Below are 18262 nucleotides of genomic sequence, written 5' to 3'. Positions count from 1 at the left end.
CTCAGTGGTTTCCCAGTAGCTAAGCTTATTTCAGACTCAGCATCAAATATATCTATCAGTACAGAAGTAAAATTAAAGCAGCGGAGTAGCATTTGAAAGGTGATCAAAAATAATGAAAGGTTTATTTCTGGGAGTTTTCAAAAATAGAGCAAAAAAATGCAGTCTGAATTTTTCTTTTCTTTTTTTTTTTTTTTGTCTTTGTCTTTTTGCTATTTCTTTGGGCCGCTCCCGCGGCATATGGAGGTTCCCAGGCTAGGGGTCGAATTGGAGCTGTAGCCACTGGCCTACGCCAGAGCCACAGCAACGCAGGATCCGAGCCGTGTCTGCAACCTACACCACAGCTCACGGCAACGCTGGATCCTTAACCCACTGAGCAAGGCCAGGGACCGAACCCGCAACCTCATGGTTCCTAGTCGGATTCATTAACCACTGCGCCATGACGGGAACTCCTGAATTTCTTGAATACCACAATTATTAAAAAGTAAAATGCATAAATCTGGGGGAAAAACTAACAGCACAGTTATTGTTTCAATCTTGCCAATTAGGTTTCTGCTTCCGCCTCTGACAACTATGAAAGAATATTAACAGGCTGGTCTTAAAATATCAATAATGTTTTGAACATCTAATATATATTTTGCTTGTTACAGTGCTAAGCAAGGAAGATAGAAAAATAAATAAAATCCGGACCCCATAATCATTGCACAGTATCAACAGCAGTAACTCTGTGAGCAAGGAAGAAAGAAGAGAAATTTATTGGCTGTACTTCTGGGACACTGGCTTCAAAGACACAAAATTCCCAAAGCCGCTGTTTAGGACCATAACTACATTAGGCTCTGAAAAACACAAGTCCTTTCTGACTTCGGGAGATTTAAATACCTCTGGTTTTCTTACCCCAGATAATCATTTCTTGGGCAAGTTTTGTTAACAATCACAGCTGACCCTTGAACAACACAAGTGTGAGCTGCTCAAGTGCACTTAATGTGGATGTGTTACAACTACAGTGCTGCACAGTCCATGGTTGGTTGAATCCATGAATGCAGAGGAACCTCTGTTACAGAGGACTGATCATCAGTTATATGCAGACTAACCCAACATTGTTCAAGGGTCACCTGAATTAACGTGTGAAAATATATTAAATACAAAATTAAGCTATAAAACTTAAAATCTAACTCACCACAAAGCTATGAATTATAGTGGTTTAAGATTAATTCACCTGGAATTCCTGTCGTGGCTCAGCAGTAATGAATACGACTAGTATCCATGAGTACGTGGGTTTAATCCCTGGCCTCAGTCAGTGGGTTAAGGATCTGGAGTTACCATGAGCTGTGGGGTAGGTCACAGACGCGTCTCGGATCTGGCGTAGCTGTGGCTGTGGTGTAGGCTGGCAGCTATAGCTCTGATTCAGCCCCTAGCCTGGGAACTTCTATATGCTGCTGGTGCAGCCTTAAAAAGACAAAAAAGAAGATTCATTCACCTTATGCAGTACTTAAAAGGGATTTTTATGAAATTTATCCATTGAAATTTTCCAGGATAATATCTAGAGCTGGTTAAGAGCCTTTCCTGCATATTTATTGGGTATCTTATAATTTTATAAAATTCATTGATGAGTTCTAGGTTTTTTGTTTTTTTTTTTGGTGGCATCATCAGGATTTTCTATATACGTTATGTCATCTGTAAATGGTGAAAGCTTTTCTTTTTCCTTTCCAATTTGGATTCCTCAAAAATCTCTGAACTATGGCTAGGACTCCAAATAATACGCTGAATAAAAGTGGCAAGAATGGGCATCTTTGTCTTGCTCTTAATCTTGGAGGAAATGCTTTCAGCCTTTCAACACTGACTATGATGTCAGCTTGTCATATATGCCTTTATTATATTGAGATGTTCCCTCTATACCTACTTTGTTGACAGTTTTTACCATAAATGGATTTTGAATTCTGCCAACAGCTTCTTCTACTTCTATTGAGTTGATCACATGATTTTTATTCTTCAATTTGTTATGTGGTGTATCACCTGGATTGATTCATAGATACTAAACCATCCTTACATTCCTGGGACAAATCCCACTTGATGATGGTGTATGATCCTTTTAATGTATTGTTGAATTCAGTTTGCTAATATTTTATTGAGAATTTTTGCATTGATGTTCATCAGTGATATTGGCCAGAAATGTTCTTTTGCAGTGGTATCTTTGCCTGGTTTTGGTATCAAGATGATGCTAGCCTTGCAGAAAGAGTTTGGAAGTGTTCTTTGCTCTGCAATTTTTTGGAAGAGTTTAAGGATAGATCTTAACTCTTTTCCAAGTGTTTGGTAGAATTCACCTGTGAAGCCATTTGTTTCTAGACTTTAACTTATTGAGAGTTTTTGTTGTTTTGTGTGTGTTTAATAATTTAGTGATTTTGTTATCAGTCTGTTCAAATTTTGTTTCTTCCTGATTCAGTTGTGGGAGACTATGTTTCTAGAAATTCATGCATATCTTCCAGGTTGTCCATTTTATTGGCATATTATTTACTGTTCATAGTAATAGCCTGTGATCTTCTGTATTTCTGTGGTATCAGTTCTACTTTTTTTCATTTTTTTTGTCTTTTTGTTGTTGTTGTTGTTGTTGTTGTTATTATTGTTGTTGTTGCTATTTCTTGGGCCGCTCCCGCGGCATATGGAGGTTCCCAGGCTAGGGGTCTAATCGGAGCTGTAGCCACCAGCCCACGCCAGAGCCATAGCAACGTGGGATCCAAGCCGCGTCTGCAACCTACACCACAGCTCACGGCAACGCCGGATCGTTAACCCACTGAGCAAGGGCAGGGACCGAACCTGCAACCTCATGGTTCCTAGTCGGACCGTCAACCACTGCGCCACGACGGGAACTCCTTTTTTGTTGTTGTTGTTGTTGTTGTTGTTGTTGCTGGGCTCTTATTTTCTTGATGAATCTGGCTAGCTAAAGGTTTATTGATTTTGGCCTATTTTTTCAAAGAAGCAACTCTTAGTTTCATTTATCTTCTCTACTTTTTTTTCAGTCTCTATTTATTTCTGTTCTGACCTTACAGCATTTTATTAATTGGGGATTATTTTTATAGTTCTTTTTTGTCCTTTTTTCATTTGCTCTCTTCCTCTGTGATTTGTTGACTATCTTTGTGTTACATTTGAATTCCTTTATTTTTTTGTGGTTGTATCTATTACAAATTTTTGGTTTGTTGTTACCATGAGGTTTATTATTTATTTATTTATTTATTTATTTATTTTTGCTTTTTAAAGTTGCAACCGAGGCACATGGACGTTCCCGGGCGTGGAGTCCAGTAAGAGCTGCAGCTGCTGGCCTATTCCACAGCCACAGAAGTACCAGATCTGAGGCGTGTCTGTGATCTACACCACAGCTCACGGCAACGTGAGATTCTTAACCCACTGAGCGAGGTAAGGAATCGAACCCACCTCCCCATGGATACTAGTTGGGTTTGTAACCTGCTGAGCCACAATGGGAACTCATATACATGATTATTTTAAGTTGCTGATCACTTAAGTTTGAATGTATTTTAATAACCTTGTACTTTTACTCCCACGTTTACTGTTTTGGACATTATATTTTAAATTGTTTTGTTTTGTGTATCCCTTAACTACTTATTGTGGATCTAGATGATTTTACCACTTTCATCTTTTAACCTTCATTCAAGCTTTACAAGTGGCTGATTTACTACCTTTATTGTATATTTGCCTTTAGCAATGACATTTTTTCCTTTTGTAATTTTCATATTTCATATTTCCTTTTGTAATTTTCATATTTCCTTTCATTGACTCTTGGATAGGTATAGGTAGCTAAATCTTAATCTAATTCCACAAAACCAGTACAAAAATGCATTTCACTCAAGCCATGGCAGCTTCAGCAGATTAAAAATAAAGAATGAGGAATTTGTTTATGTTTCTATAATACACCTGTTGTCCTCTAGCAGATATATTATACACTGTATAACTCTTGAGATTAATAAGGTACATCCAAGGGAGTTCCTGTCGTGGCTCAGTGGTAATGAGCCCAACTAGTATCAATGAGGGTGTGTGTTTGATTCCTAGCCTCGTTCAGTGGGTTAAGAATCCAGCATTGCAGTAAGCTGTGGTGTAGGTCACAGATGTGGCTCGGATGTGGCATTGCTGTGGCTATTGTGTAGGCTGGCAGCTATAGCTCCAATTTGACCCCTAGCCTGGGAACTTCCATATGCTGTGGGTGTGGCCCTAAAAAAAAAAAAAAAAAAAGGAGTTCCCATCATGGCGCAGTGGTTAACGAATCCAACTAGGAACCATGAGGTTGCGGGTTCGGTCCCTGCCCTTGCTCAGTGGGTTAACGATCCGGCGTTGCCGTGAGCTGTGGTGTAGGTTGCAGACGCGGCTCGGATCCTGCGTTGCTGTGGCTCTGGCGTAGGCCGGTGGCTACAGCTCCGATTAGACCCCTAGCCTGGGAACCTCCATATGCCGCGGGAGCGGCCCAAGAAATAGCAAAAAGACAAAAAATCAAATAAAATTAAATTAAATTAAAAAAAAACAAAAACAGCAAGGTAATCTGGTCTACATGCAATATTTCTCCTGCATATAGATAAGCAATGCTGTATTCTGGTCTACTGTAGCCTATTTATAGAAGGCCTGGCCTGAAGAGAGCAGATAAACTTTCAGAGAACATGACACTAAGACATGCCATTTGGCAAGGGTCTTTTCAGGGGTCCTGGAAGCTTATAACACCAACTTCAACTACAAAAATTCTCTGCTGCATAGCCTGACTGCACTGACTTCTTTTTCTAACCTTTACGAAAGTAAGCAAAGTCAGACTAACCAGAGTTACTGATAAAAAGGGAAGTAGAAAAATAATTAATACCATAAAGAAGGAAGAGATAAATAGGGGCTACCCAAAATGTGAAGAAGAGAGAATTTAAAAGAGCCTTGGATGATTATAGATTTCAGTTTGCTGTTTCAGTCTGAATCAGGGAAAAGAAATGACCAGGAATGACAATGACATACAAATTATAATAAAAACCAGAAGTCATGACAGCTGGAAAAAATGCTCTGTCATACCAACAGCCACTAAAAAGTAGAAGACAAAAGAATCATAATATTCAAATTTGAGGAGACCTTGAGTACTAATTCAGCTTCTTGTTGAATAAAGTACTATCATATTTCCATCTAGATATCCCTGACACGTGGGCATCCAAACCCCTGATTTACTTCTTTGAGTTTGAGAGCCCCAATTAAATCCAATGGCCCAGCCACTGCACAGACCTCATACTGCATGGAAACCTATCCCTACTTCTCCTCCTCACTTCACTTACACTGTGGGAATACAAGGAAGTCTAACTCCTCTTCTGCAAGACAAGCCACCCAATTCTTTTTTCAGTGCTGGTGAAATTTTCCTCATAAAATAGTTCGAGCTTCAGTAAAGTCAATATGGCCCAACAGTTAAGTGAGTGAACTATAGCAGTCAACTCCTGGTTTTACTAATAAATAGTTATGTGGCCTTCCATAAATCGCTTATTAATGCAATGCCTCAAGTTCTTAATCTATTTTTAAAAAGCGAGAATAGGAGAGTTCCCGTTGTGGCTCAGGGGAAATGAATCTGACTAGAATCCGTGAGGACATGGCTTCAATCCCTTGCCTTGCTCAGTGGCTTAAGGACCTGGTGTTGCTGTGAGCTGCGATGTAGGCTGCAGATGCGGCTGTGATCTGAGGCTGAGGCACAGGCCGGCAGCTACAGCTCCAATTCAACCCCTAGTCTGGGAACCTCCACATTTGGCTCTAAAAAGACAAAAAAGACAAAGGCGAGACTAATAATACCTGTTCACAGCATTGGTGATGACTGAGTTAATAACAGTCAATTCTCATTATTCACAGTAATTATGTTCTATACAGTCACTGTAATATGCATTAACCAACACTAAACATACCCCTAGGAGAATTACAGGGTTAAGTTCCTGACAGACTCCTGTTAACATTTTCGACTGATATATAGCCTTATTTTATGTGTGTTTCTGTTTAAAGATACTTTACCAGAAAGTACGTTTGTTTATCAGCTGAAAGAAGGAAGCAGAGCTGGCTGTGCTCCCCCAGCTGGAATGCACACTCTGGGCAACCCCAGTGTTCAGCTCTGCCCAAGAATGACCTTGAGAGGACAGGAGGCATTGACATGGGGTCACAAATAAATGTAGCAAGCAGGCAAGCCTACAAACACACAATCCAAAAGTAGTTAGGTCTGATGAGATAGGTGTATTACTTCAAACCAGTCCTAGCACAGAGGACACATACAACAGCTCCTATTTTTATAAAACCACCATCAACCCCATCATCACTATTCTCACAGGCAACCAGTTTGCTGTAACCAGTAGAGAAGACATTGAAAAATTCACCTCCTCTACTAGTTTAATTTTAAACTTTCTATCTTTCAAAGACTTCTTTAGCTCCTAGAAAGTTATTAGGATTGTCCAGGGGTATACGACTTGAAATCAACAACAATGAAAAAACTGCAAAAAACACAAACACGTGGAGACTAAACAACATGCTACTAAACAACCAATGGATCACTGAAGAAATCAAAAAGGAAATTAAAAGATACCTAGAAGCAAGTGACAACAAAGATCCAACACTCCAAAACCTATGGGATGAAGCAAAAGCCGTTCTAAAAGGAAAGTTTATAGCAATACAAGCCCACCTCAGGAAACAAGAAAAAGCTCAAATAAACAAGCTAACTTTACATCTAAAGCAGCTCAAGAGAGAAGAACAGATAAGACTTAAAGCTAGTAGAAAGAAAGAAATCATAAAGATCAGAACAGAAATCAATGAAATAGAAACAAAGAAAACCATAAAAAAGATGAACAAAATGAAAAGCTGGTTCTTTGAAAAGATCAACAAAATTCATAAACCCTTAGCCAGACTTATCAAGAAAAAAAGAGAGGACTCAAATCAGTAAAATTAGAAATGAAAAAGGAGAAGGAACAACAAACATCACATAAATACAAAGGACCATAAGAGACTACCATATGCAATTATATGCCAATAAAACAGAAAACCTAGAAGAAATGGAAAAATTCTTAGAAAAATACACTCTTCCAAGACTAAACCAAGATGAAATAGAAAAGATGAATGGACCCATCACAAGAACTAAAATTGAAACTATGATTAAAAAACTTTCAACAAACAAAAGTCCAGGACCAGATGGCTTCACATGTGATTTCTACCAAACATTTAGAGAAGAGCTAACACCTCTCCTTCTGAAACTACTTCAAAAAATTGCAGAGGAAGGGATACTCCCAAACTCATTCCATGAGGCCACCATCACCCTGATACAAAAACCAGACAAAGATACCACACACACACACACAAAAAAAAAACTACACACCAATTTCACTGATGAACATTGATGCAAAAATCCTCAACAAAATATTAGCAAACCGCATTCAACAATACATTAAAAGGAGTGTACATCATGATCAAGTGGGATTTATCCTAGGGATGCAAGGGTTCCTCAATATCTGCAAATCCACCAGTGTGATACACCACATTAACAAACTGAAGAAGAAAAACCATACGATCCTCTCAATAGATGCAGAAAAAGCCTTTCACAAAATCCAACACCCATTTCTGATAAAAACCCTTCAGAAAGTGGGCATAACGGGAACCTACCTCAACATGATAAAGGCCATATATGACAAACCCACAGCGAACATCATTCTCAATGGTGAAAAGCTGAAAGAATTCCCACTGAGATCAGGAACAAGACAAGGATGTCCACTCTCACCACTACTCTTCAACATAGTTTTTGGAAGTCCTAGCCACAGCAATCAGGGAAGTAAAAGAGATAAAAGGAATCCAAATTGGAAAGGAAGAAGTAAAACTATCCCTATTTGCAGATGACATGATACTATACCTAGAGGATCCTAAAGACTCTACCAGAAAACTGTTAGAGCTCATCCACAAATTTGGCAAAGTCACAGGATATAAAATTAATACACAGAAATCGACAGCATTTCTATACACTAACAATGAAAGAGCAGAAAAAGAAATTAGGCAAGCAATCCCATTTACCATCACAACCAAAAGAATAAAATACCTAGGAGTAAACCTACCCAAAGAGACGAAAGACCTGTACTCTGAAAACTATAAGACACTGATGAAAGAAATCAAAGATGACACAAATAGATGGAAAGACATACCATGCTCGTGGATTGGAAGAGTTAATATTATCAAAATGACTATACCACCTAAGGCATTCTACAGATTCAATGCAATCCCTATCAAGTTACCAAGGACATTTTTCACAGAACTCAAACAAAATATTTTAAAGTTTGGAAGCATGAAAGACCCAGAATAGCCAAAGACATCCTGAAAAAGAAAAATGAAGCAGGAGGAATCAGGCTCCCTGGCTTCAGACTATACTACAAAGCAACAATCATCAAAACCGTGTGGTACTGGCACAAAGACAGACATATAGATCAGTGGAACAGGAAAGAAAGCCCAGAATTAAACCCACGCACCTACAGCCAACTCATCTATGACAAAAGAGGCAAGAATATACAATGGAGAAAAGACAGCCCCTTCAATAAGTGGTGCTGGGACAACTGGACAGCCACATGGAAAAGAATGAAATTAGAACACTCCCTAACACCATACACAAAAATAAATTCAAAATGGATTAAAGACCTAGATATAAGACCAGACACTATAAAACTCTTAGAGGAAAAAAGACAGGCCAAACCCTCTCTGACATAAAAGACAGCAACATCTTCTCAGATCCACCTCTTAGAGTAATGACAGTAAAAAACAAAAATAAACAAATGGGACCTAATCAAACTTAAAAGTGTCTGCACAGCAAAGGAAACCCTAAACAAAACAAAAACACAACCCACAGAATGGGAGAAAATATTTGCGAATGAAGCGACTGACAAGGGATTCATCTCCAAAATTTATAACATCTTCTGCAGCTCTATACCAAAAAAACAAACAACCCCCGTCAAAAAATGGGCAGAAGATCTAAACAGACAATTCTCCAAAGAAGACAAACGGGTGGCTGAAAAACACATGAAAAGATGTTCAACATCACTCATTACTAGAGAAATGCAAATCAAAACCACTACGAGGTATCACCTTACACTGGCCAGAATGGCTATCATCAAAAAGTCTACAAACAGTAAGTGCTGGAGAGAGTGTGGAGAAAAAGGAACCCTAGTACACTGTTGGTGGGATTTTAAATTGGTGCAACTGCTGTGGAAAACAGTATGGAGATGCCTCAGAAAACTAAAAATAGAACTACCATTTGATCCTGCAATCCCACTCCTGGGCATCTATCCAGAGAAAACCATGACTCGCAAAGACACATGTACTCTGATGTTCACTGCAGCACTATTTTCAATAGCCAAGACATGGAAACAACCTAAATGTCCACTGACAGAGAAGTGGATCAAGAAGATGTGGTATACATACACAATGGAATGTTAGCCATTAAAAGGAACAAAATAACAGCATTTTTAGCAACATGGATAGACCTAGAAATTATCATGCTAAGTGAAGTCAGCCATACAATGAGACACCAACATCAAATGCTTTCACTGACATATGGAATCTGAAAAAAGGACACAATGGACTTCTTTGCAGAACAGATACTGACTCATAGACTTTGAAAAACTTACGGTTTCCAAAGAAGACAGTTTGGGAGGGGAGGATGCGCTGGGGTTGTGGGATGGAAATCCTATAAAACTGGATTGTGATGATCATTGTACAATTATAAATGTAATAAATTCATTGAATAATAAAAAAATTAAAATTAAAAAAAGGATTGTCCAGGGGGCACAAAAATGGACACTGTCATACACTCTTGACTGAGCATAAACTAGCACAGCTTTTGTAGAAAGAAAATTAGTAACATTTAGTTAATAAATTTAACTAAAGTTAATTTAATAAAGTTAGTGATTTTCTTTCTAGAACTTTCATCAAGAACATAACAGAGAAATTCCTTTAATCCAGTAAATGTCCTTATAAGATTGTCTTCTACAGAAATGATGGAAAAAAAAAATGATGAAAATATTTTTCTTCTACTCTGAAAAATAAAAAATATGTTCAGAATTTCCTTGTAGTGCAACAGGTTAAGGATCCAGTGCTGAAGCAGCTTGGGCTGCTGCTATGGCTTAGGTTTGATCCCTGGCCCAGGAAATTCCACATGCCACAGGTGTGGCCAAAAGAACCCATAATTGTTCAAAAAGGTGAAAAATTACAAACAATGTATTCTATTAGGAAAGTTGCTAAATAAATTGCATTAATGACACTAGAATCTTATACAGACATCAAAAACCCCCTGAAAACAATTTTTAGCATGGGAAAACTTTACGGTAAAATGTTAAAACCAATACAAAAAAAAAAAAAAAAAACCCAAACCCTAACCCACCAGATACAAATTTGTACGTATGATTTCATCTCCACTAATGGGAAAGACAAACGTGAACAAAAAGATGCAGGAAAACAGAGCACGGTCTCATAGTGACCTCACAGCCTTCCAGGAGCAGATTCCTCTCCTGTTGCCTAACACTCCTCTGAACTTTCCTACTTTTCTAAAGTGAACCTACACCACCCTGGCAAGCAGAAAAAGAAGACCAAAAAAAGCCAACCGTGACTCCCCTTCAGGTTTCCTTTTTCCCTTGAATAAAAGGGAGAGAAAAAAGAGGCATGAACAATCTGGTTCAGAATCTAAGTGAAAGGGAGATGACAGGATAGTCAGCTGTTAGTATTTTAAAATCAGGAAATATGTGCGCATTCTTGAATTCATCAAAGGAAACAGCATTATAAGGGACCTTGAGGTTTAGAGAAACAAAAAAAGAATAAAGGCCTTTGAGTAAAGCACAACACTAGCACACAAAGACAACAGCTTAGGTTTGAAGGAGAAGAGTTGTTGATCAATGACAGCAGAAAAGGATTACAGCATATATATAAATATGAGCCAGTAGGTTATTGGTAAGGATAAAATTAAGAGCATAGCATACATAACAGCAACTAAATCTTTCCTTCGCCAATGATTAAAAGCTATAAAAACTATGGGCATTTTTATTGTTTTTTAAATAATTCATTAAATTTTACATTTATATATAATATATACTTAGTTGTAGAACCATCATCACAACCTAATTTTAGAACATTTCTATCCCAAACTCTGAGTCCACTCCTCCCTCTGCCTACCTGTCAGTAATCATTAGTTTTTCAGTCTATGAGTCTGTTTCTGTCCTGCAAATAAGTTCATTTGTATGCTTTTTTAAAGATTCTACATATAAAGTCATTTTCATTCTTACAGCAAAATATAAGCATACTAGTTTGCTTTAAAAAAGCTTATTATTTTTTCATTGACAGTTTGCAAGAGAAGCAAATTTTTCAAATATGTTTAAACTTGCTGATTTATGAATATCTTTAAAGTTGCTTCTTTTTCCCTACCTTAACCTACAGGAGTGTATACTCTACCAAAATAAAATAAATGTAATTGAGGTTTTTTTTGGCACTCCTGAGGCATGCAGAAGTTCCCAAGCCAGGTACAGTCTGCTGTGGTACAGTGGGCTAATGATCTAGCTTGTCTCTGTGGAGGCGCTGGTTCAATCCCCAGCCTGGCACAGTGGGTTAAAGATCTGGCATTGCCACGACCTGCAGCATAGGTCACAGATGTGGCTCAGACCTGGTGTTGCTGTGGTATGGGCCGGCAGCTGCAGCTCCAATTCCATACCTAGCCTGGGAACTTCCATATGCTACATCGGGGTGGGGAGGGAGGAAGGGAGGAAGGGAAGGAATGGGAGCTATAAATCTCCCCACTAGAGACAGAATGGCTTGCTGACAAAAGAGTTCTGCTGAAACCTGATCCTATTACCATTACAAATAAAACCCCTAAGACAAGGAGAGCAGTAGTGACCAAGTGGGTGGAGATAGTGACAGTGAAGGGGGTGCCTGAGCAGCTCCCTGAGGAGCCATCTGAGCAGAACTGAGGGGGCTGAGTGATGCCCAGCCTCCAGCCTCACACAGAGGCCCAGGTGAGACATGCAAGCAGCCAGGAAGACAGTGAGCTCAGGCCTGTCAGAGCATGACCTGCTGTGCTCCTTTCCTTTTCAGAGGGAAACATCCATCACTAAGTTTTCCATAGCTGTCAAAAACATAAAGAAACTATATAATTTTTACAAACACAAACTGACTTAATCCAAGAGATAATCTGTATTCCAAGATTGTGTCATCCTACTTTTTTCAAATCAAAATGTTCATTCTTTTATCAAAGAATAGAATTTGCTATCCTTTGATATCGTTTTTAAATTTTAAAAAAATTATCAGCCCTAATGACCTTACTTGACAAAATTACAGTGTATTTTTATTTGGCTAGATAATTTTTCAGACTCAAAAGTACATGAAATTTACTCCTGTTAAATTTTGTCTAAATCAAGGTAGTTAGCTATAGCTATGGTCTACTGAGATTGTTTCCTAATCAATCACTCAACATATTTACTGTTTCTTTTCACTTTATATCTTCTGGAAATACGACTATATCCTTTGAATGTTTTTTTCTACGTCCTCCTTAAAAATGATGCTTAGCTTCAGGAGGACATGCTTCTAAAACTTTTTAATTTGGACATCAAATCATTAACCAGCATTCTCTGAATACTTTTATTTATTAATTCTTTAACCAATTTTCTAATCCACCTAACAATTTTTTGTTTTGTTTTGTTTTGTTTCCTTCTTAGGGCCGTACCCACAGCATTTGGAACTTCCCAGGCTAGGGGTCAAATCAGAGCTACAGCCGCTGGCCTATGCCACAGCCACAGCAACAGGATCCTTAACCTACTAAGCAAGGCCAGGGATTGAACCCACATACTCATGGATCCTAGTCAGGTTAATTAACCGCTGAGCCACGAAGGGATGTCCCCCACCTAGCAATCTTTATTTATATTTCTTCACCTTGCCTACACTGAGACACCCTGGCAACAGTATCCTGCCAAAGTTTAAATACACTACTTGGTATCTAAGTATATTTTCACAATGCCTCTATGCCAGCAGAAATCCCTAGCGGTCCCATTCATTAGTTAGGTCAAAACTGTTTAATGGTATGGTCTATACTTTGTGCAACACTTGCAGTTGTTTCCCTCAAAACTGTAAAATATCCAAGGTGTTGTGATGCTCAAAGTCGCTTCACCACACAGTTTGAGAACTGTAGCTCTAGCCTACAAACCTAAGAAGAAATAAAGGCTGTATCTGACATAATCTAGTCTCTGGAACTTATACTGCATTACAGTGCTTCCTTTTAAGGTGTTTGCAGGTTCTCCTTTTAATCTTGCCTGGGATCAACATGAAGAAAACTGTCTAGTTTATAGAATCTGAAAACTATATGATACTTGATGATCTTCAGTTTTCTACCAACACTTCCATTTTCCATGTCCTCAGATAAAACCAAAATTATTCAAAGAGTATACATAAAACTTCATTCAGGATTTGGTATCATATTTAATCTTTAGAGTACCCAATATTTTAAAATATCATAACCTACTAAACCAGTAACTGTTTCACCTGTTCACTAGTAGTATCTCAAGAAACAGAGAGAGAGTTCCCTTGCGGGTTAAAAATCTGGTATTGTTGCTGTTTTGGCACAGTTTCAACCCTGGCCCAGGAAATTCTGATGCCATGGTGAGGCCAAAAAAGGAAAAAAAAAAAAAAAAAGCAGCAGTTGAGAAGTCCCTAACTGTGATCAAGGAGTTGAATGTTACACTCAGATGAAATTAGTTTTTAGTTTCAATCCCACCTCCACCACTTACTAGCAGCCTCACTATGCACCAGTTTTAAATCTATGCAAGTCTTAATTTCTTTATCTTTATTAAAAGAATGATATCTAATTCAAAGCATTGTTGTGATGAATAAACACAACTTAGTATACAATAAGTGTTCAACAAATAGTAACAACTTCACGTATACCATATTTCTAAGTACTTATAAGCCCACCAAAGTTGGCAAAAAAGAATGATAAATCATCTCACAAAGGGTTTAAAAGCCAAAAATTAAAATAGTGAAACTATATCTGGTGCTCAAAGACTGAATGAAAGTTGTGTTTCATGGAAGAAGTAATTGAGACACACAGCTACTGAAGACAATGTGAAACTCAAGTGTAGACATAATGCAGAAATGTCAAGGGTATATGGGAGTTTGAGGCAAATGGCCCAAGCTAGCCCATTACTTGTCACTCCAACTATGAAGAACCAAGAAACATTCTGGAAGATGAACAGATCAAAGAAATAGAATATAGTTTTCTCTATTTTCTTTACACTATACGTACTTATTTTAGGAGATCTGATTAAAATTAAATAAATAATTTACTTAAACAAAATAAAGCCAAACAAAGTATATACTAGAAAGAGCAACAATACCAGAGGAAAAAATCCACACATACATCTGCTTTACCATTTAATCAAAAATATGCATATGTCTGAGTATGTATTTCTCTTTTCTCAAAAATGGTATCTAAAATTAGACTAACAATTCAAGTTACTATATATAATTCATAATTTTAATTTATATTTACCTCAATTATTCATCTCTGCTCAATATCTTTTAAAATAATTTTTTAAAAAATAACGTGGGGGGGCTACACCTGTGGCATGCAGAGCTTCCTGGGCCAGGGAGAGAATCCAAACCACATCAGTGACAATGTTGAGTCCTTAATTACTAGGCCACTGGTGAACTCTTACCTTTTAATAATCTTTTATAACTGCAGGGATCATAAAGATTTTTATCACACTCAAAAGTGTTCTCCTTGGAGTTCCCATAGTGACAGTGGAAACGAATCTGAATAGTAACCATGAGGTTGAGGGTTCAACCCCTGGCATCGCTCAGTGGGTTAAGGATTCGGCATTGCTGTGAGCTGTGGTGTAGGTCGCAGATGCAGCTTGGATCTTGAGCTGCTGTGGCTATGTTCAGGCCAACAACTACAGTTCCGATTCGACCCCTAGCCTGGGAACCTCCATATGCTGTGGGTGTGGCCCTAAAAAGCAAAAAAAAAAAAAAAAAAAGTCTTCTTCCTAAAATGACAAATTAGATTTCACAAAATGAAAATTCTCCTTGTGGCTCAGTAGTAACAAGCCCGACTAGCATCCATGAGGATGCGAGTTCGAGCCCTGGCCTCACTCAGTAGGTTAAGGATCTGGTGCTGCTGTGAGCTGCTGGTGTAAGTCGAAGGTTCGGCTCAGATCCTGTGTGGCTGTGGCGGTGGTGTAGGCCAGCAGCTGTAGCTCCAATCTGACCCCTAGCCTGGGAACTTCCATATGTCTCGGGTGCAGCCCTAAAAAGCAATAATAAATAAATAAATAAATTTTCATAAAACACTATCTGTTCTTCCTTAACAGGAATGTTTTCATAGAATAGATGAGAGGGTCTAAAAAAACACATATGGATACTTAAAAAAAAAGGAGCTATGAAAGAAAAGGAAAAACCTCATGAATAGGATCATAGGTGAGCTATCAATCAAAGATGAATGTGAAGAGGAAACAACAAAGAGAAAAGTGGGTTCTAAGTGATGAGGAAGGGAAAGGAAAGAAGAAAAGCATGCTTTGGAGTTCTGCATAAAGTACAATTTCATTTTAAATATATTCTGATTTACTGAAAGAAAGTGGATAAAGTTATTATAACTATATGCTGGTTCAAAGTTATCACATGTTCCTTTAAATAGCATGCTCAGCCTATAACATATACAGGTCACCAAAATTAGGCTGAAGTGAAGAGCTACATGTTTGCCACATGTAATCAAGGGACAAATCTGTACATAAAAAATATTCTACGTATCAATGGAGAAAACACCCAGAAAGTGTAGGGATTAGGCTATACATAACATAGGACAAGCTTACATGCAAGGATGAGGTTATGGATCGCTGTGGTCCAACCCGTTTGCACTGGCACAGCCTTCACTTTTTGCCTTTTTTTTTTTTTTTTTTTTTTTTGCTTTTTAGGGCTGCATATGCGGCATACGAAGGTTCCCAGGCTAGGGATCTAATCTGAGCTACAGCTGCTGGCCTACGCCACAGCCACAGCAACGCCAAATCCAAGCCACATCTGCGACTTACACCACAGCTAATGGCAATGCTGGATCCTTAACCCACTGAGCGAGGCCAGGGGTTGAAATCACAACCTCATGGTTCCTGGTCGGATTAGTTTCTGCTGCACCACGACGGGAACTCCCAGTCTTCAGTTTTTTACAAAGGTTTCCTAATAGCATCAGCGTTAGGGGAATGGTGACACCCACATCCTGGGACATCCTGGATGCACCCTTGCTGGGCTCCTCTATCTGTAAATGTGCCCCATGACTCCCACTGCTTTCTCCAGAGCAAAGCACAAGCAACTTCTGCAGAACATGCCATACCTTTCTGGAAGCCTTTGGCCGTTTACTTCTGCTTTCCACTTAGCTTCATTATCTTCCGCTCTTTGTTGCTGCATTTGATCAAAAATAGCATGATAATGTTCATATTGTCCTCGAGAAGAAAGCAATGCTGGAGCCACAGCCCCGCCACTGCCAAAAAAGGGAGCCTAGGAATTAAACAAAGAACTCTCACAGGCTTATCTCACAGAGTCTAAAAAGAAAAAAGCAAATTTCAACACCTGACTCTTCAAAAACAATTATCTAATTTAACATATTCATAAACATACAGCCTAAAGCAAAATGTTTTCCTACTATGTTATAACCATTAACAATCAAAGAGTAAGTACACTTTCTTATTAACGAAGCATAATTTAATGTAACAAAAATTAATTACATAAATATGGGAAAATCTGGTCTCAAATTAACAGGTTTTGAAACAAGTTTCTAGTATACATTCTACTAAGTTTAAATATGTACAGTTTATTAGTAAAGAAGAACCTGCTTCTGTAACATTCACAATTGTATCTAACAAAAATATACAGCATTTAATATGCCCTAAATCCAATCTGATAAGCAAAAGAAGATATAAACACCACTGAAACATACTCTAGGTATAAATAAAAGAGGCATAACAACATATGTATCCTTAAGCAATTTAAAAACAAATTGGGAAACAAAGCATAAAAGCAGAAAAACATTTCATTTCCTGTGGTTAAATAAATGGCAATAAGCACATTCTTCAGTAAGTACTGAGAAAATTTACAAAACTGAAAAAAAAATCATCAGAAGTGAAAATCTCTTTAAAAAAAAAAAAAAACACATCAGAGTCCCCATTGTGGTGCAGTGGAAATGAATCCAACTAGTATCCATGAAGATTTGGGTTTGATCCCTGGCCTCGTTCAGTGGGTTAAGGATCCCACATTGCCAGGAGCTGTGGTGTAGGTGGCAGACACAGCTCAAATCTGGCACTGCCATGGCTGTGGCATAGGCCAGCAGCTGTAGTCTCTGATTTGACCCCGAGCCTGGGAACTTCCATATGCCTTGGGTGCAGCCCTAAAAAGGAGGAAAAAAAAAATCACTTGGAGTTCCCACTGTGGTGCAATGGGATCAGCAGCAGCTCTGCAGCCCCAGATGTGGATTAAATCCCAGGTCTGGCATAGTGTGTTAAAGGATCTTCTATTGCCATAGCTATGGCGTAGGCCGCAACTGCAGCTCTGATCTGATCCCTGGTCCAGGAACTCCATATGCCATGGGGTGTCCAAAAAAGAAAAAAAAAATCACTTGAGAAAAATATTCTTTAACCTAGCCTTGAAAGCAATGTAACAAAGAAAGATTAAATGATTAAACATGGGAGTTCCCAATGGAGCTCAGTGGGTTAAGAACCCGACATAGTCTTTGTGAGGATACAGGTTTGATGGTTGGCATTGATCAGTGGGTTAAGGATCCAAACTGCTGCATAGGTCACAGATGTGGCTTGAATCCTGCATTGCTGTGGCTGTGACATAGGCCAGCAGCTGCAGCTCCAATTCGACTCCTAGCCCAGGAACTTCCATATGCCACAGGTGCAGCCATAAAAAAAAAAAAAGAAAGAAAAGATAAAAAATTGTAAACTAAATAAATGATTAAACATGAACCATGGTATTAAGGTAAAACTTTAAAGTAACAATAAGCAACACATGTACACATCCAGGAGTTAGCATGAAGAGGAATGCCGTGAGGGGGAAGGAAGCAGGGAGCACTGGGCTCGGGCATAAAACGCCCAGTACAGAAAACTGCTATCAGCCTGAGGTGTCAGTCATACAGGAAACAACAACCCAAAGCAGGAGAGAGTACCAAGACAGTTTTTAAGATGGTCAGTAAGCCAATTTTTGAAAGAATAAGAGAGAATAAGGA

At 38.5% G+C, this 18262-nt stretch overlaps 1 protein-coding gene across 8 annotated transcripts in view; it reads right to left on the bottom strand.

Annotated features, from left to right (window-relative positions):
* NEK1 (NIMA related kinase 1) overlaps positions 1-18262 on the bottom strand; it is a 181923-nt gene that overhangs the window by 92938 nt on the left and 70723 nt on the right. For 7 of the 8 annotated variants that reach the window (XM_047759749.1, XM_047759748.1, XM_047759751.1 and 4 more), the window contains one exon: positions 16373-16536. In XM_047759749.1, coding sequence (XP_047615705.1) covers positions 16373-16536 — 164 coding nt within the window. The remainder of the gene's footprint in view (positions 1-16372; positions 16537-18262) is intronic. The other variant, XM_047759754.1, reaches the window with a different exon arrangement.

Source organism: Phacochoerus africanus, chromosome 15 (genome assembly GCF_016906955.1).
Source record: "Phacochoerus africanus isolate WHEZ1 chromosome 15, ROS_Pafr_v1, whole genome shotgun sequence".
NCBI classification, from domain to species: domain Eukaryota; kingdom Metazoa; phylum Chordata; class Mammalia; order Artiodactyla; family Suidae; genus Phacochoerus; species Phacochoerus africanus.
Note: the sequence above shows the minus strand (reverse complement) of the source record. Positions and strands in the feature narration are given on the sequence as shown.